At 35.0% G+C, this 17869-nt stretch overlaps 1 protein-coding gene across 1 annotated transcript in view; it reads right to left on the bottom strand.

Moving 5' to 3' along the window:
- Nucleotides 1–17869, bottom strand: part of ADAM22 (ADAM metallopeptidase domain 22) — a 241994-nt gene that overhangs the window by 46035 nt on the left and 178090 nt on the right. The window contains exons 9-17 of the mRNA XM_012643499.1: nucleotides 17066–17150; nucleotides 15991–16081; nucleotides 14071–14122; nucleotides 9652–9751; nucleotides 7596–7667; nucleotides 7292–7384; nucleotides 3691–3771; nucleotides 861–911; nucleotides 572–635 (exon numbers count right to left, since the gene is read on the bottom strand). Of these exons, the coding sequence (XP_012498953.1) occupies nucleotides 572–635; nucleotides 861–911; nucleotides 3691–3771; nucleotides 7292–7384; nucleotides 7596–7667; nucleotides 9652–9751; nucleotides 14071–14122; nucleotides 15991–16081; nucleotides 17066–17150 (689 nt within the window). The remainder of the gene's footprint in view (nucleotides 1–571; nucleotides 636–860; nucleotides 912–3690; nucleotides 3772–7291; nucleotides 7385–7595; nucleotides 7668–9651; nucleotides 9752–14070; nucleotides 14123–15990; nucleotides 16082–17065; nucleotides 17151–17869) is intronic.

The raw sequence follows: 17869 nt of genomic DNA, 5'->3' as shown, positions 1-17869 counted from the left end.
AATTTCTTTCTGAAGAAAGCAACCTCAGCAGAAGGTCACCTGTAACTAGGAAAGCCAGCTAGAATTTAAGAAAGATAGCTGAGGAGGAAAAAACAACTCTAACTAAAATTCTACAGTTCTAAGTCAAGGATGCCCTATCCAGGGTCCATGTCCATCCCATATGGCTGTACAGGTTTTGCTTAAGGGCACTCAGCTGAGGAGAGTATCTGTGAAACTGAAATCTAGGTTTGTCTATTCTCCAAGCTGTGCGCCCGGCATGGGCTTCACCTGCCTCGCAGCAAAGGCACCTTCTGATTTGCCCACAGGTACCATCTACTAGCCAAGGTATGTGGGGTTTTATCTTCTCAAAGGAGGTGAATTACTCTAATTTCCAGAAACACGTCCCTTCTGAGACCTGTAGTGGCTTCAAGAACCGTTCCCCCATCAGTCATGAAGTAGTCAAAAATTTACTTCTGTGCTGGTTTCGAGAATGTATTATATAAAAAAGAACATTTATGTCTAGTATACATGTCCATGATAAGTCTGGCTGATATCACATTTTAAAAATGATCAAGCCACACTATTTACTTACTTTGCCCCCAGATGTATTTGCACTGTCTATCCCTGGTTTTACATCTTCCTCCAAAGCAAATTCCCTAAAATGGAAAACCAAATACCCATTATCGATGCAATGTCTGCTTATGTCAGATAACTGAAAAAGAAATATGATTGGGTAAAATAATAGACCAATATTACAAAGGCCTTTAATCTGCAGAACTGATTACAGAACATTTAAAGTGACCTTCCTATTTTGGTAAAATTTCAGTATTTCTTTCATGCTAGTACACATGAAAAATTTAGGTAAAAATGAAGTGACCTACCTGAACACCATCACATGCATATCCATCCATTTTATGAATATTAGGGGCACACTAGGGAAAGAGAACAAACTATGAACCAAACACAGAGCGAAATATCAGGCTGAGCTAATCCCTTCCATGCTTTCGTTTTTAAGATCACTTCTGGTAGTATGGCTAGTCCCTTAAACAATTTAAAAACAAAAACAAAGATCAAGAGAAAGCAAGAGGAACTACAACAATTGGTGCACTTTTACCTAAAAATGAGGCAAAAACAGTTGATTACATAGCAGCAAATAAAAAGAACTGACTGCAATAGACTCAGCTAATGGTTCAATTAAGAGCATCTTGTTTCATACAGATACACCATTCTTTGGAGCAAGGAAAAGAGCACAAAACTAAAGCAGAGAGTATGTCCACAGAGGTGGACAATAACTAGTTTTCTCTCTTTTGCCATAAAAAGCAACACAGCCCTTATGCTTAAAATAATGATGCTCAAGCAAAAGTCTACTTTGAGAATGTTAGAAAAGGACATGCTTTATAACCCCATTTTTTCCCTTGCAGCAATTACAGAAAGTTACAAAGCATTCTTGTTTCTAAACAGACAGTAATTTGCAAATTTATTACACATCTTTTTCTATCATTATGGTAATTATATAGTCATTTGAGAAAAGTTGGGAACTGTGAAAAATAGAAAAAAAATGAAAGACAGAAGTCATTCATATTCCCACCATCCAAAAGCAGCTATTTTTTATATTTTGGTATTTTTCTCTCCACATTTTTCTGTAAAAATTGGTATTTTTGAACACAAGTATGATCAAATTATAGATAATATTTTATATTCTGCTTCTTCCTTTTATTGTCAGCATTCAAATTCCTCATAATTTTTTGTAGTACCATTTTAAATGGCTGTCACACAATGCATTGAGCTAACAATGTACTAAACAATCACTTTAATCTCTATTAATAATTTATGCTGCTATAACTAATGCAATAAGAGTATTAGTAGATGTGCACACACATCATCTTTGGATTCAGAACTGTTTTAAAATTCCTGCTTATTTATAATCACATTCCAAAGAAGTTGCTCTCAACACTTTCTGCCTAGAAGCCTTAGAGGTAGTCATTCATTGAATCCTCATCATCACTAGGTGTTTGCTTAGAAAACAAAGCCACTTAGATAACAAGAAAGGAAAAATATTTTAACAAGAAAGATCTTTAACCTCTTAGGATGACTAAATTTCAAAATAAAGCATTTTTAATGGTCGATGGAGGTATACCACTGTTGAATCCCTCTTCCCTGAAGAAAAAAATATGTAGGCAGTCCTCACTTTGCACCCTTTTCTGGTATGCATGAATTTCAGTTTCCACGGTTTTGTTAAAAAATCATCAGTCCCCCAACAACACAGTTCCAATTTCAGTTACCACAGTTATTAACTGAGAGTAACTGCATAAAGCACAGCTTTGCTACTAGCTCTTCGGTCAACTGATCCCTAGGCAAACAACAGATGCCCGTCATGGTCAATGACACATCTTGTCACTTCTTTCAAAGTCAGTGAGTGGTCACTGCCCATTTGTTTATCCAATTCACACACAGACAGCAAACTGCAGCTGTGTTGCCTTTTTGTCTTCCAGTGACACCATGTGACATTCTACAAAAATGGATAAGCAGAAGAGGGAACTGGCCAACATAGATGGAAGTGCAGCAAAGAAATGAAAAATGATGACACCAGAAGTGAAATTCGATTTGGACATAAACGGAGTTATAGAAAACATAGCTGGCTGTGGGAACGCTGACACTGTTGTTCAAGAGACTCTACATATGCAGACAGAGGAACTTAGTGAAGCAGACTTATTGACAAAAATGAATCAAGTAGTTGTGATATAATATAAGTGAAGATGTCCCAGAGGAGGGGATGCCGGCAAGAAATTTCACATTCACATCTTCACATCTCTCAGAGATACTGAATGACTTTGAAAGCACAGAGGATAAAAAATGTTGAAAGCTGACCCAAACTTAGAAAGGAGTGTAACAATTCAACAAGGCATAGAAAAGATGTTTGCTCTGTATCATAAGGTTTACAACAAGAAGGCAAGCACAGTTCAAACTACTGATAAGTTTTTTACAAAAAATAAAATATTTCAATTCTCAATGTTTTGGTTTTAATTTATAGTATGCTAAATAAATATTAGTTTATGCTTTTCCTATGCATTTAAAACTAACAGTAAGAGAGCTTTTAATAGTTTGACAGCATTTTTTTGAAGATACAGAACAACTGCAATATTTTTCTTTGATTATTAAGACCCCTTTGCATGCTTTTAGGTTGCATGGTCATTTTTATAGTTTATCATTACCATGCAAAGTGAGGACTGCCTGTATGTACACTGATCCTTTAGAAATCTATCAACACTAACCAAAGTTTATCCAATTTCCCTAGCTTTTCTACCTACAACTAAATGCTGTTAAATTCAACAGGAGCCATTAACAGCTAAGGTGGTGCAAGCAAGCGTCAAGAAAGAGAAAAGGTTCCCCTCTCTTCAACCAGCTGAAGAGAAGGAGTCTGTGTTTCTTCCTTCACTAAGCAGATGAAAAGAAAAACACGTTATACTCTCCACCTAAAAACAAAATAGTTAAAGGCATGCATGCAGTCTTAGGTTGGTTCAACATTAAGACAAAAGGATGCTGATTATTGAAACTTAAATTCTTAAAAAATAAAAAGAGAGAAGTGATGTGAAAGAGAGACATGAGTAGTTTGTCCATTTACATGGCTCCTGGCAGTCAGTGCACTATCGTTAGTGCACTATCCCCCCTAGTTTTTCCCACGGGATTGAGAGTAATTATTTTATAAATTACCTGGCTTGAATTTCCTGAACATGTTTCACGAATATCACAATCATTTACTGCTTCTCGGCACACAGTGCCCATAGGCTGAAACTAAAATGAAAAAAATCAATGTTTAAAACTGCAAAACAGGGGGAAAAAACCCTTACAATATCATCTAAAAAAACCAAAATGAAAATTGTTTGGCTATAAATACCTTAAAAACTATTTTAAGATGGTAGTCTGCGAAAACCACGGTTACTGAATAAATGTTATTTTAATAATTGTAAGAGAGAGTTTCTTGTTCATGAAGTACATTCCCTAGTCATCACACACAAGCCTTAGGGCATCCTGCAAAATCAGCTAGAGCTTGATGGTGCATCTCCACAAGAAGGACAAACTAGTCCAAGTTCTACCAATGGTAATGCTTCCTTGCAAGTAGCTTTCGGATTTACAGTTTCTCTTCATTTTTACTGACACCTTTATCACATTATTACTCATTTTTTGCCTTATCTGCCAAGAATTTGAAAGTTACATTTTGGGCTGAATCACATACAAAAAAAGTTAGATTTTCTGGCAAAGCTATTTTCTCCCATGCTTTCCCTTCCTTTCTTCTGCCTCATTTTCAGATAGACTTAAATCTTGGTCTTTTATTCTTTTCTAATGTTTCTATTATTTATGCTGTATAGGAGGGTTTTTATTTTTTCTTTTTTCAACTACCTCAAATACTTCTAAATGTGGGAGTTGTACAAATTCATTTTTAATCTCATTAGATTTATAAATTGCAAGAGTGCTCATAACAATACGGAACAGAGATTCATAGTTATTGTACTTCCCCCTCCCTCTCCAACATTTGGAGCTGGACCCTTCTATGTTTGTGTTTCTGCTCACACAAATGTACATATTATTCAGTTTCCTCGGTTTTCTGTATAAACTTCATCTTCTCTCCCTGCTCAGAAGCCTCCAGTCATTTGAGTTTCCTGCTGTTCCTAGAACATGCACAGCTCACTGCCAACTCCAATAAGGATTTCAATGGACTTTTTTTTTTTTTTTTTTTTAGGATATCTGAACAAAATCTGTGTTCATTCGCCCATATATCAAGAACTTACAAAGCACTGACATTGTGCCAAGCACTGTTCTAGCCACTGGGAAAACAATGGAGAACAAGACAAGAACCTTGTCACAAGGAACTTGCATCTTAATGGGGGTAAATTAACCATAAAAATAAGAAAATAAGCAAGACCATTTAATTTTATGTGTTCTCATTCTCTTCTTCCTTGGGATTGGGGCAAGCCACAATTTTAGAACATCTAGGGTAGAAATATGAGCGGATTTGGGGTAGAGTTTAGAGGAGAGCATAAATGTTCAAGAATGTACAGGAAACTACTGAAAGAAAACATAATGAGGGAGGACTTGCTCCAAGTGCTGGGATACAACAGTACATAAATAGATCAAAATCCTGGCCCTAGTGGAATTTACATTATAATGGGAGGAGAAAAATAAACAAATAAACAGGTACTATTTTACAACAGGCATGATAAATTACAGCCTGATGGCCAAATCTGGCTGGCTGCCTATTTTTATAAATAAAGTTTTATTGGAACACAGCCGTGCACATTTGTTTCTGTATTTTTAATGGCTGCTTTCAAAGGCAGAGCTGAGTGTGACAGAGACTTTATGATCCACAAAACCTAAACTGGCCCTTTACAGAAAAAGTTTGCCAACCCCTGGCTTATAGACATATTATAATAAATATATGTAGAAAAAAATAGAGATACACATGAGTTCTAATCTTGTTCTTCTATTCCCTCCCCTCCATTCACTGTCCTGATGCTGGCTCTCCTAGGAGTCCAGGGTGGTAGTGAGATTTGGGGATGCGTGGTAGAGAACGTGGCAAAAAAGATCTTACTTGACTGGGACAGTTGTAACTTATTTTATAGGATAGCAGTTAATCATGCCATTTTATTTTATGTATTTTAGTTGTATTATTTTATATTTGTTCCTTGAAATGATTATATCTCAGGGAGTCTCATTCTATAAATAAAAGGAAAAAAGGTGTCATTCAATGCATTTTATAGATGGGCAGACTTAAAACATCGGGGACTAAGACAAATGATTCACCATCCCTTGATGTGGCAGTGGGAGAAGCTGACAGAATAAACAGTTGTGGTAGCCAAAATGAAAAAATGTCTATTTCACATTTAGTTTAATCTTCCCTTTTAGAAAGTGCTTTCAGAGATTTCTGCCAGTGTCTGCTTGTCTTAAAAGCTGCCAGGAGACACAGTGGTAGAATGGAAACAACAGAAATGGCTGCCAGCAGATCTGGGGTATAATTGCACATCTATTCGTCATAAGCGGAGTGAGCTTGCACAGGTTATTTCACTTCCTTGAGACTGGGATATTGCTTAATTGTAAAAATTAGGATAATAATGTCCATTCAAAAGTGCGCTTATGGGAACGGTTAAGACAGTAGTCTCAACCAAGGGTGATTTTGCCCCTAATGGGACATTTGGCAATGTCTGGAGACATTTTGGTTGTCACGACTAGGCAGGGTGCTGCTAGTATCTAATAGGTAAAATCCAGGAATGCTGCAAATATTCTACAATGCACAAGACACCCTCACAACAAAGAAATATTCAGCCAAAAATGTCAACAGTGCCAGGATTGAGAAATTCAGATGTAAGATGATATAAATTCAGATGTAAGATGATATAAATTAGCATAATCTCTGGCACACGGTACTTTTACTATGATAGTTTCCTACCCAACCCTCCTTTAACTCATTAGACTAAAGTTACTCAATCAGAAAATCATCATTAAGAGAGTGCCATACATACTTATTCATTCATTCAACAAATATTTACTGAGAACCCATACCAATTACTGTGTAGGTACCTAGCTCTGCTCCATGGAATGTATGGACTGGAGGAAGAGACAGATATTAAGCCTTAGAAATAACGTAGAATATTATACCAGATTTTATATGAGAAGAGAAAAAAAGAATTGGATTTCTTTAGGGAAGGTAATTCCCAAATAATTATTAGTCTTGATGTGAAGTCTTAAATATTTGGGGACAGGTTATGAGGATGCTGGTTGGGAGAATGAAAACAGATAAAGTGTGTAAAGATGCATTCTAAAATTTTCATGCACAATCATGTAATCAAGGTATTATCATGTCTAAAAGTATTCTCTTGATCCTTTAACAGCTAATGCAAGAGATATATTAAGCTGAGCAAGAAGAAAAGGATCTATTGAATATCCGCTTGGCTTTACCAAGAGAATTAAATATCAAAGATTAATAACACCTGGTTTCATTTAACTTGCAAGCTCCTCAGGGAGGTAATATGGAGAGGACAGCCTCCCAGGATTCACAGGGTTCAGGCCCTAGCTTCCTGACTCACCTGGTGTAAGACCTTGGGCAAACTACTTAACCACTACGAGCCTCAGTGTTCTCATCCGTTAGATGGAAATAATAATAGCAACTATACTTCACAAGCTTGAGTGAGGATCCTATAAAGTACCTGGCACTTAGTCTTTTAACATGTGTTAGATACTATTTTTATTATTAGGCTTAACGATTTAATCTGATATGTCCTTTTTTCTGTCAAATGGTCATTAATCAACATTTATTTACCTTGCATTTTTTACAGCAAAGACCATCGCTGCATTGAGAGTCTTGAGTCAAGGTGCATTTCTTACAACACTCCGCTCCTTCAAGGACACATTCCTAAGGAATATAAACATTTGCAAAACAGCAGTAAATGGTGTCATTTTCCTGAAAGTACCAGCATATTTTCTTAAATAAATACACAAATTCACAATAATAATCTTTCTTCCATAATCCTATAAAATTTCCAGCATGACACTCTGTCTCAGTGTGTGGAAATGGAGTGACCCTGAATTACCTAAAAACCATCATCAAACGACCAGACACTTACAGCAGGGGTCCCACAGTCACACTCCTCTCCAGTTTCAATGAAGCCATTGCCACACTCAGGAGGATCAAGAAGCTGTGGAAAGAAAAACAAAAAGGGAAATAAAATATCGAAAAATCAGTATCAAAGACTGTGGGAGGCCGTAAGTGCCACACCTATACACACTTGTCATACCGGCTAGTCACTCCAAAATATATTTTTATTTTCCTAAACTAGAAAGCATGACTTTAGAACCTAGAACTTCAGAAGAAAAGTGTCTACATCTGTTTCCATTTTGTATTTAATATACATAGTATATAGCTTCACATACATATTTATATAAATATATAATATACATACCAGGTAGGGTCTGGTAAATGTCACCAAATAAAAGATGATCTAGCTATTGCCCAAAACCAAGCCAGATTGACTCCTAAAATTTCATTTCAAACAGTAGGAAAGAGATTTGGAGTCAGAATGTCTAGATTAAAATCTTGGCTCAACTATTTATCTTGGGAAAACTACTTATTATCCCAGAGATTTTAATATCTAAAACAGGAATAATAATATTAGCTATCCGTCCACATCAAAAAATTGTTGTGAGGATCAAGTTTAATCATCTGTGAAAAGCCCTTTATTAACTATATCTCCTTTTGAAACAGAAAGTTACTTCATAGACAATGAGGAAAGCACCACAAAAACTAATATATCCATTGATCTATTTAATATAAAATATAGCTCCTCCTATTAACATAGCTTTGCAGAGAGCAGCAACAATAATTTGTCCCAGAGATCAAAGCTATTTTTGGCCTGTCCAAGAGCACATTTTAGGTCTGTTTTATTTTTTAACTCTCCATCAATTTTATCTTTTGAGTATACTTTATTCTATGGTGATTGGCAAAATTAGTAAACAGTAAATAATTGCTATGTGCCAGATATATAATATTCACTCGAAAGTTAATCAAAGTTGACATATTATAGACTGGAAGTGTACAAATACCTGTAAATAGACACACATACACACACACACTCTCTCCCTCTTTCTGTCTCATAACTAACTAGAGGGGGGGAAAAAAATGAAATAAACAAATAAAAAACCTCCACCAGATTTCAAATATTCTCTCCTCTCATACAAAAGAGTTAATTGTTCTCTGTATTTGATTTTCAGTTGAAAATATAATAGCAAATGAAAAAAGCCAGAATGGAAACTTATCCAGATGAAATACAAATTTATTCTCTTACTTTGGGTTTAGAATAATCAATTATTTTGGTAAAAAGACTTGTATTGTTATTATGGCAGCAGTGATTTAGTTCAAATACCTCTTCCAAAGCTTTTGCGGAGATTTAAAATTGTCAATTTGCTTTTCAATGCAATATGATCCATTTCCTGAATTTCACTGGAGTGAACAGAGAATGAAACCAGGTAAAATTACAAAGGCAATGCCACATATCACTGTGGTGCACAGAAGCATTTCATAGTTCACATAACTAACATGGACAAAGCATTCTTTAACATGCAAAGGCTTCGAAATGCAGGAGGAAGACCTGCTTTCTAGTCGGTAACCAGAGGATGCTCTGCAAGTTGTAAAAAGCCTCTGACAAAGTCCAAGTACAGAAAGATTTTCTCCTTTTCTGCTTTAAGAAGGCTTGCTTTTCAAAGTGAGAAGCTTCTATAATTTTAATCACACTGCTCATTCTGAAAGGCAGGGGAAGGGAGTGATGAAGGGAGATATGACCCCTTTCTCCCTATATGAGTTGTGATGAGGTATCGAAAGGGAAAAAAAGCATCAAGAAAATAAAAAAGAAAGGTAAAATAAAACCATTTTTGTATGCTCACTCAGACCCACCATTTTGCCATATTAAAAAAAAAATAAAAAATGGAAACTTTTTGGACAGAAACACTGTTATTTCTACTTGTTGTCTACCCCCATCAAAACAGCCCCAAATGCCTAACATTAAAGCTGACTTTGAAAATGCAGATATTTAGCTTATTTAGATACATATAGGCCAAGTTGAAAAGTTCTCTAAGATTCAATGGCTTGAAATTTGATAATTAATTACTCTTGATCACACTTATTACCTTAGAAGGTTTGTTGAAAAGGCAGGCGCCACCTCCACTATTCAGGAAGTCATGATACTCTTCAATATTACACTGAGTGAACTTTTTAGGAAGATAATAGCTATAAGACAAGAAAATCAATAGCTGGGTAAAACTTGTCTCCCTTGTTTGTGGATTAGTCTTAAAATTGAACTTTGTTAAAATTGTATATTATTCTTTAAAATGAAAGAATTCTACTCATGTACAACATTTATATTCAATCCATATGAGTTTTATTCAATCAGTGTGTTTCTAAATTCTTGATTTGGTGACTAATAGTGACTATGGGATGTTCATTATTTGCATATGCATTCAGAGGAAACACACATGTATAGTACCTGTAATTTTTTAATCAAGGAGAGTCAGGAAAAATTTATTTCATAATGGGTCATTCCTAAATATTAAAACTGGGCTAGAATCCAAACTGCAGAGCATTCTATGAAATAACTGACCTATAATCTATAAATGTGTTAGGTCGTGAAAGTCATAGAAAGACTGAGGAACTGTTTAGACTGAAGGAGGCTAAAGAAACATAAAAATGAAATGTGATGCCTGATTTGAACCTTTTGCTATAAATGACATTATTGAAACACAGGGACAATCTCAAATGAAGGCTAAGAATCAGATGATTTTACTGTTTCTATGGTGGTTATGTAGAAGGATATACTTGTTTCTAGAAAATGCACACTAAAGTGTTTAGGAATGATAGGGCACCAAGTTAGCAATTTATGATTCATGGGACAAAAGATTCTTTGCTATTAACCTTGCAACTTTTCTTCAAGTTTGAGATTATTAAAAAAAAAAATGTATGCCAAAAAAGTCATAAAAGGTCAAAAGAAAAAAGGAACTTGGTTAGAGAACAATTTGGCGATATGCATTAAGAACCTTCAACGTGAGCACACTCTTAGATCTAGTGCTTCTACTTGTAGAAATTTTTCTTGAGGAAATAATTAGCTATGTGCACAAAAATGTATAAACAAAAATAATTAGGATAGCATAATTTTATAATAGCAATAATAAGAAAATAACCTAAATGTTCAGTAGTGAGAGAACTGTTAACTATTAATAATACCATGTAATTATTAATAATCATAGTGTCGAAGAATAGACTCTAAAATGCTGACTATATATAGTGTTAAGTAAAAAAATGAATAAATATTCAATGGGAACCAAATTTTGTAAAACAATAATAAAATGGAAAGAGAAAAAATACTGGCATAAATACAGCGGTATTATATACTACCTACCTATCATGGCAGAAAAGAAGCAATAAAAATTTTTTCTATATCTTTCAAAAATTGTTTTACATTGAACTTTGATAAAATGGAAAAAACAATGAAAATAATAATGAATAGTTGTTATAAAGTCTCTCCCACTAGCCTGCAAAGACTGTATCAATCTATATTCCCACTTCTTTCTCACACAGTAGTTAATACTTCCTGAATCAGTTACTGGAATTTATGATGATGATTTATCCTAAACTCATTTTTGAAGCACTTCATGTCAAACTCTCCTTGTAAAGCTAATGTGGGTTTAAGTTGCCTAAACTACTTTACTTCCTTCACTTCCTTTTCCTAAACAGGAAATAAACTTTATTTGAAAAGTTTCTTACATATATTACTTCTGTTTTTCTTTCCAGTACCTACATCCCACCCAATGTCTTAATCACCTTCCCCTCTAATCCATCCTACATATCTCCGCCGGAGTTATTGAATTTCAACTGGGCTTTCTTCAAGTTCCCTTTTTATTACTGGTCAAAATCTGAGATGGTTCCCTGCTGCCAAAGTAAAAAGTCACTAACTCTTAGTGTAGAACCCTTAGGAGTCAAAGTCTCCTCTGACCTCCTACAAAGGCACCCCCACCATCACCACCACCACCACCGGCACCCTCAGGGGTCACAGCCTCGCCCAGCCTCCTGCTCACAACACAGGTGGAAGGAACTCAGCCTGCACTCCAACACTTGGCAGTGACAGTAAACTCACTCCCCCACTGGTAAGCTCTTTTTGTATATAAACAATTGAAATTTGTGGATTGCTCTTTCCTTTATTTTGCCACATCTGATTTCCTGCAACTTCTACACACAGTTGTGTTCTTAACTGTATCAAATAAGCCTTATTCCTCTACCTTAACATAGCCCTTATCATGTCTCTCTCCTGCTTCAGCCCCCACAACTTCTGCTTTGTGGAGTAGCACATCTATTGTATTCAGTTAAAAAATCTTAGTTTTTGTATCTTTAAATAGGACTGAAGGCATTAATTTCAACCACGCTTTCCAACATTTGGCAGTAGAGAGAACTTCAGAAAACAGAAATGGGAAGGAATGTACCCATGGAAACATATGTCCATAATTAGTTCTATTAGGTGATATTTGGCATAGATCAAAAAATGTTATATCAAAAAATGTTTTATATAAAGTGCCTTTCTCTCACATGCATCTATTTAATGTAGGAAGAGTTCCAATGGACACAGCTATACCTATGTAAGGGTAGCCATCTGATTTCTCTATATATTATGCTTAGTGCTATGAAGATTGTCTATAAAAAATGTAATAATCAGAATAATCAAATATAGTAAATAGCTATCAAAAGAAATTTAGTAATTATTGGAAAATTATAAGTATAGAACAAGAACGTTTATTATTTTCTCTTATTACTGAAGAGAAAGTCCAAGGATATTTTGAAAAATATTTTAAATACATATTTGCATATACATTTCCTCTATCACTTATTTTCCTTGTTATACTATATCCTGTGAGTTCAAAATTCAAATACAATCAATAAACATTTATTGAAAATCAAATGTGTAGAAAGGATTATGATGTGAGGTCTACAATCAAGTTAGTATAATATGTAATGCCTCAAAAATGTACACGTATTTCATGAGAGGAAGCATAAGTATTAATACCTATAGAATAAAATTATAATGCAGGGGTTAAAAATTATAAAAATCTCAGATGGTTAGAAATACGGTTAGAGGAAAACGGGAAAGACATTCCAGATGAAGAGAATATACTGGGGAAATCAAAAGAAGTTGAAAATTTATGTACAATTATAATGAGCAAATTTTTAAGAAACTGGAAATCTATGTAGGATTATGGTTAGCAAACCAAGAAAGGTAGAAACTCATGTACGATTATGGTAAACTAGAATAGTAGGGGAAAACAAGATTGCAAATTGGGATGAAGAAAGGTTATGGACATATAAATACTGGAGTAAGGAATTTGAACCTTATTCTTTAGACAGTGGAGACGCAAAAGTTCTGAGCAAGCAAATGGCATTTAATGAATAAGAGCTACATATTAACAGAGGGATAAATCTCACAGACATCATGTTGATCAAAAAAAGCAAACCACAGAAGACTATATACTTGATTATGCCTTTCAAATAAATTGAAATCATGCAAAGCAATACTGTGTTTTACTCCAACACACAAATATATAAATAGTAAATATATAAAGAAAGACCTGTGAATTTGAACCAAACTGAAGATAGTGGTTACCTTGGCTGGGGATCAATAAGGGAGAACACAACGGAGATTTAACCAGGTAGGCAGTATTTTAATTTTTACAAGCTAGATAATAGGAAATAGCTGGAACACTTATATATAAGTGCTTGCTGTTTTATTCTTTATACTTCTGTAATGATGGTGGAAGTGGGGCTCAGGGAGAGAGAGCGAGCGTGCAAGGTGCCTGAGTATTTGGAATGTTACGGAAATAACAACAGCACAAGATGATCAAAGGTTACAGTAGGGCAGTAGTGAGAAGCTAGGAATAAAAGGATTGATTATAAAATTTATTTAGACAAAACAAAAAGACAAGAATTGATGTCTCACTGTGTGTGAAGGATAGGATGGTATGAAAATGTAAATTGTTCTCAAGAGAGCAGGTTGTACACTGCTCTTCCCAACGCCTTTTTCAGTGATACCACATTGTGAAGCCACCAGCAATGGCGTGAAATCAGCCACTGTGGGAGTATTTACACCGTGGAAATCTGAGAAAGCCACAAATCCAGGCTGTTTTCTTATTTTTGTTTTTGAGAGTCAACTTACCAGCACACTACTGTTTATAACCCATTTAATTAGAATTGAAGGAGATAAAAGGAAAGAGAATTAGTAGGTATGCCATCAAAAACAAAGCTGTTCCTCATTTTTTATATTTCTAGGCTAGATTCAAGGCTAAGAAAAATCTCTGAGGTCTACTAATTGACATCAACCATTTTCATAAATAAAAGGCTATTTTTGTGAAAATATTTTATACACAGGGCCATTAAGAATATTTACTTCTGATTTTCTCATAAATGCCTGCGGTGAGGTTCCACGCACTAAGTTACCGAGTGTCATATTCCTAAGACAACAGCACAGCAGGGAAAGGAAGAGGGACTTATTTTCAAACAAAGTGGCTCACCCAGTGTCTCCCATTATGCATCCAGACCACGTGTCCTCACATTTACACTCACCTAAGAGAACACGAATACACACGCCTCGTTATAAGGTGAACACAGCCACATTAGTTTCTATTTTCAAAATACTATCTTTACCTTGTTCCTTAAATACCTTTTAAAAACTAATACCTGCTTTCTAATTCTTCTTACACTAGCAGTTTTTTATGCAATGTATAACAAAAATATACTTTGAACCTATCAAGATTATATAATTTTTACTGAAAAAAAAAGTCTTCTGATATTTTAACAAATGGCCATATTTAAACCACTTAAAATGACTTAAATGAAAGACAACTAACTACCAATGAAATAGTGAAGAATTTTATGGCACAATTATAAGAACCCAGTTACACAGGCCTTCATGGGAATTATTAAAGTTTTTTGTCCATTTTTAAAAGCCTCTGCACCAAGGCTTCTGGCAGAAGGCAGTATGGTATTTTGGTTAAGCAGAAGGGCTTCAGAATCTGAAATATTTGGGTTCAAAACCTGGGCTTGCCACTGAATATGTGTATAATCTTAGAGACATTATCCTTTTAAGATCTAGTCACTTCGTCTGTAAAATGAGACTAAAAATAAGTATCTTGTAGAATTATCTTGAGAATTAAATGAGTACCTAGATGTACTAATACTGGCATTCAATCATCTGGCATATAATGGGTACTCTATAAATAGCAAAAGTATTATTTTAAAAATCATGTTTATAATATTACTAAAAGAATGAAATAAATATGTTCATAAACAAATTTTTACTCTAAATAGATAGTTATTTGACCATTCATGATGAAGTAAACTTTATTTACTTGGAAAAAGATATTCTTCCCAGATGCTAAACTTTGAATATTTTACTAAGCTTTTTATCAGGTCTGATCCTGACCGGGAAGTTCTACTTCTGTGGCCATACTTAGAAATGTTTTAAATAAACCACAATAAAACAGTATGCCTGAAACCTATATGCCCAGGATTCTCTACTAGACCATTTAAAATCACCAAACTGAGCTTATTTTGCCCCTTTTTAGGTTAAATTCAACGATGAATTTATTATTACATAGATTTTGTTGTTGTTTTGTTTCATTTTGTTTTTCTTCTTTTGAGACAGGGTCTCACTCTGTTGTCCAGGCTAGAGCTCAGAGGCATCATCATAGCTCACTGCAACCTCAAACTCCAGGGCTCAAGCAGTCTTCCTGTCTCAGCCTTCCAAGTAGCTGCGACTATAGGTGCATAGCCACCATGCCTGGCTAATTTTTCTATTTTTTGTAGAGATGGGGTCTTGTTATGTTGCCCAGGTTGAATCAAACTTCTGGCCTCAAGTGATCATCCTGCCTCAGCCTCCCAAAGTGCTAGGATTACAGGCCACCACACCCAGCTTGTTGTTGTTGTTTTTGGTTTTAGTGACAGGGTCTCACTCTGTCACCCAGGCTGGAGTGCAGTGGGACGATCATAGCTCAATGAAGCCTCAAAGTCCTGGGCTCAAGGGATCCTCCTGCCTCAGTATTCCAAGTAGCTAGGCCACAGGTACACACCACCACATGTGGCTAGGTTTTTTTTTTTTTTTGTAGAGACAGGGTCTTGCTGTGTTGCCCAGACTGTTATCAAACTCCTGGCCTCAAGTGATCCTGCCTTGGCCTCTCAAAATGCTGGGATTATGGGCATGAGCCACCACATCTGGCCTTACATGGCTTTAAATGGTTCTTATACATGAAGAAATTTTCATCTATAATGTAAATATTCTCTTGTATTACCTTTAAAGACAATATTTTGTGCTCTGGCTCTTTATTTGGCCATTCTTATAGTATAAGAATGTGAATCAAAGAATCTCATTCTCCAAAATATTTCCAGCTAGTGTATTTTAAATACAACTAAATCACACGTGTACTAAAACTTACCGCTTGCTAGCTTTCTTTTGTCTGAGATAATACCAATATTATGGGCTAATGATTGGGCAAGTGTAACTGCCATTAAATCAGTTTTCCCAAACTGAAAAACAGAAAGAAAATATATGTAAATGCAAATTGTATTTCACTTAAGATGTGCCAGAGAAAAATGTCACGATATAATTGAAAACAAGAAATTTCTGAACATTTTCTTTAGCATAGGCTAAACATACTGTAGCTAGCGCTGAACATGCAATTAGGAAGAAGTAGTAAGAAATAAACCCATGTTTCATTAAGCCTTACAGGGAAGACCAGAAGACAGTGAATCGTCAACTTTTGGGTTTGGTAACTTAAATCTAATTCTGAGTCCAAATTTCACCAGTGACATTCCTGAAAATCTTAACTCTTATATATGATTAAAACATTTTTCTAGTTATACAAAATAAAAATAAATGTGTAAAAATTATTTGCAACTTATTCATCTTTATGTGTCTACTTGCACTCCTGAAATTCCCTTCAAATGGAATAGAATGTGGCTTCAAAAACCAATGGAATGAGTAACAGCAAGTAGTGATGACCTTTGGCCAAAAGAAACAAGAACTGAGGACATTTGTTTCAATATGCAGCCTTCCAAAGATTCAAGTATTTTCTTTTAGATCACTTCCATCAGGTTTAGTGCATTAGGAGTAAAAGGAATCCTTTGAAAAACTCACGCTATTTATCCCTCCCCCAAAATTTGTCAAATATTGAGGAAAGAAGAAAATATCCAACTGGGTTGTAAGGTGACAACCCAGTGCTTCAGGGAATTACTCAATTCTCTGGGAAATCATTCAAAGTAATAAATAGGGTCTATTTTCAATGAAGGTGAAGATTCTGTCTATATAATCTGTAAATAGCTTAATCTGGAAATCATTCTAAGTAGAATATGAACAGAATTATCTTCCACTATTTCCCTATTGTGTCTTCTGGTCACTTACAGTATTAATAACTATGTTGATTGCTAATATAACAACCTAATATCTGGAGTTATTAGGAAAACATTTTCAGCCATCATACCACTTGGTATTGTACAGATGTTCACACCTACTTCATTCACGCCTCCTCCTTTCAGCAACGAGCAAATCCCACCAATATAAGCTGCCCCGCTCCGGCTACTCTCAAATTGACTTCCCCTTTTAGAAAAGGAAATGAAAAATGCTTACTGCTCACAGCTCAAACATCATAGCACCTGTCATTATTAATATACCACATTTATTTTTTCAATGTACATAAAATTTCCATACACTACATTCGTGGAGTAAGGGAAGAATGTGAAAATTGTTTCCACACATAACCAAAGAAAAGGGTTTCTGAGGGATGTTTTCCCACATAGTAAATAGTTTAAATTGAAGTATACTCATTAAAAAAGAATTGCTGACATGATATACTCTGAGAAAGAGACAAAAATCACTTTTATGGTATCAAAAATACATAACTTGAATCTCATAATGAGAATACATCAAACATTCCAACAATGAGGGGCAGTCTATAAAATAACTGGCCTATACTGTTTAAACATGTTAAGCTCAAAATAGACAAAGTCTGAGGAAATCTTTTAGATTAAGGGAGACGAAAGAGACATGATGATTAAATGCCGTGTGCGATCCTCAGCTAGATCCCGGATGGGGGAAAATTAGCTATAAAAGATAACTGGTGAAATTAGAATATAGACTGTGAATGACGTTAAAGTATTGTGTTGATTTTAAATTTTCTGGTTTTAATAATTTACTGTGGTTAAACAAGAGAATCCCTTTATTCTTAGAAAATACACACTGAAGTATTCAGCAGTAAATGCCCAGTAAGTAAGTGTCTTCAACTTACCCTCAAAAGGTTCAGGAAAAAAAAAAAAAAA

This window comes from Propithecus coquereli, unplaced genomic scaffold (assembly GCF_000956105.1).
Source record: "Propithecus coquereli isolate 6110/MARCELLA unplaced genomic scaffold, Pcoq_1.0 Scaffold199, whole genome shotgun sequence".
NCBI lineage: Eukaryota > Metazoa > Chordata > Mammalia > Primates > Indriidae > Propithecus > Propithecus coquereli.
Note: the sequence above shows the minus strand (reverse complement) of the source record. Positions and strands in the feature narration are given on the sequence as shown.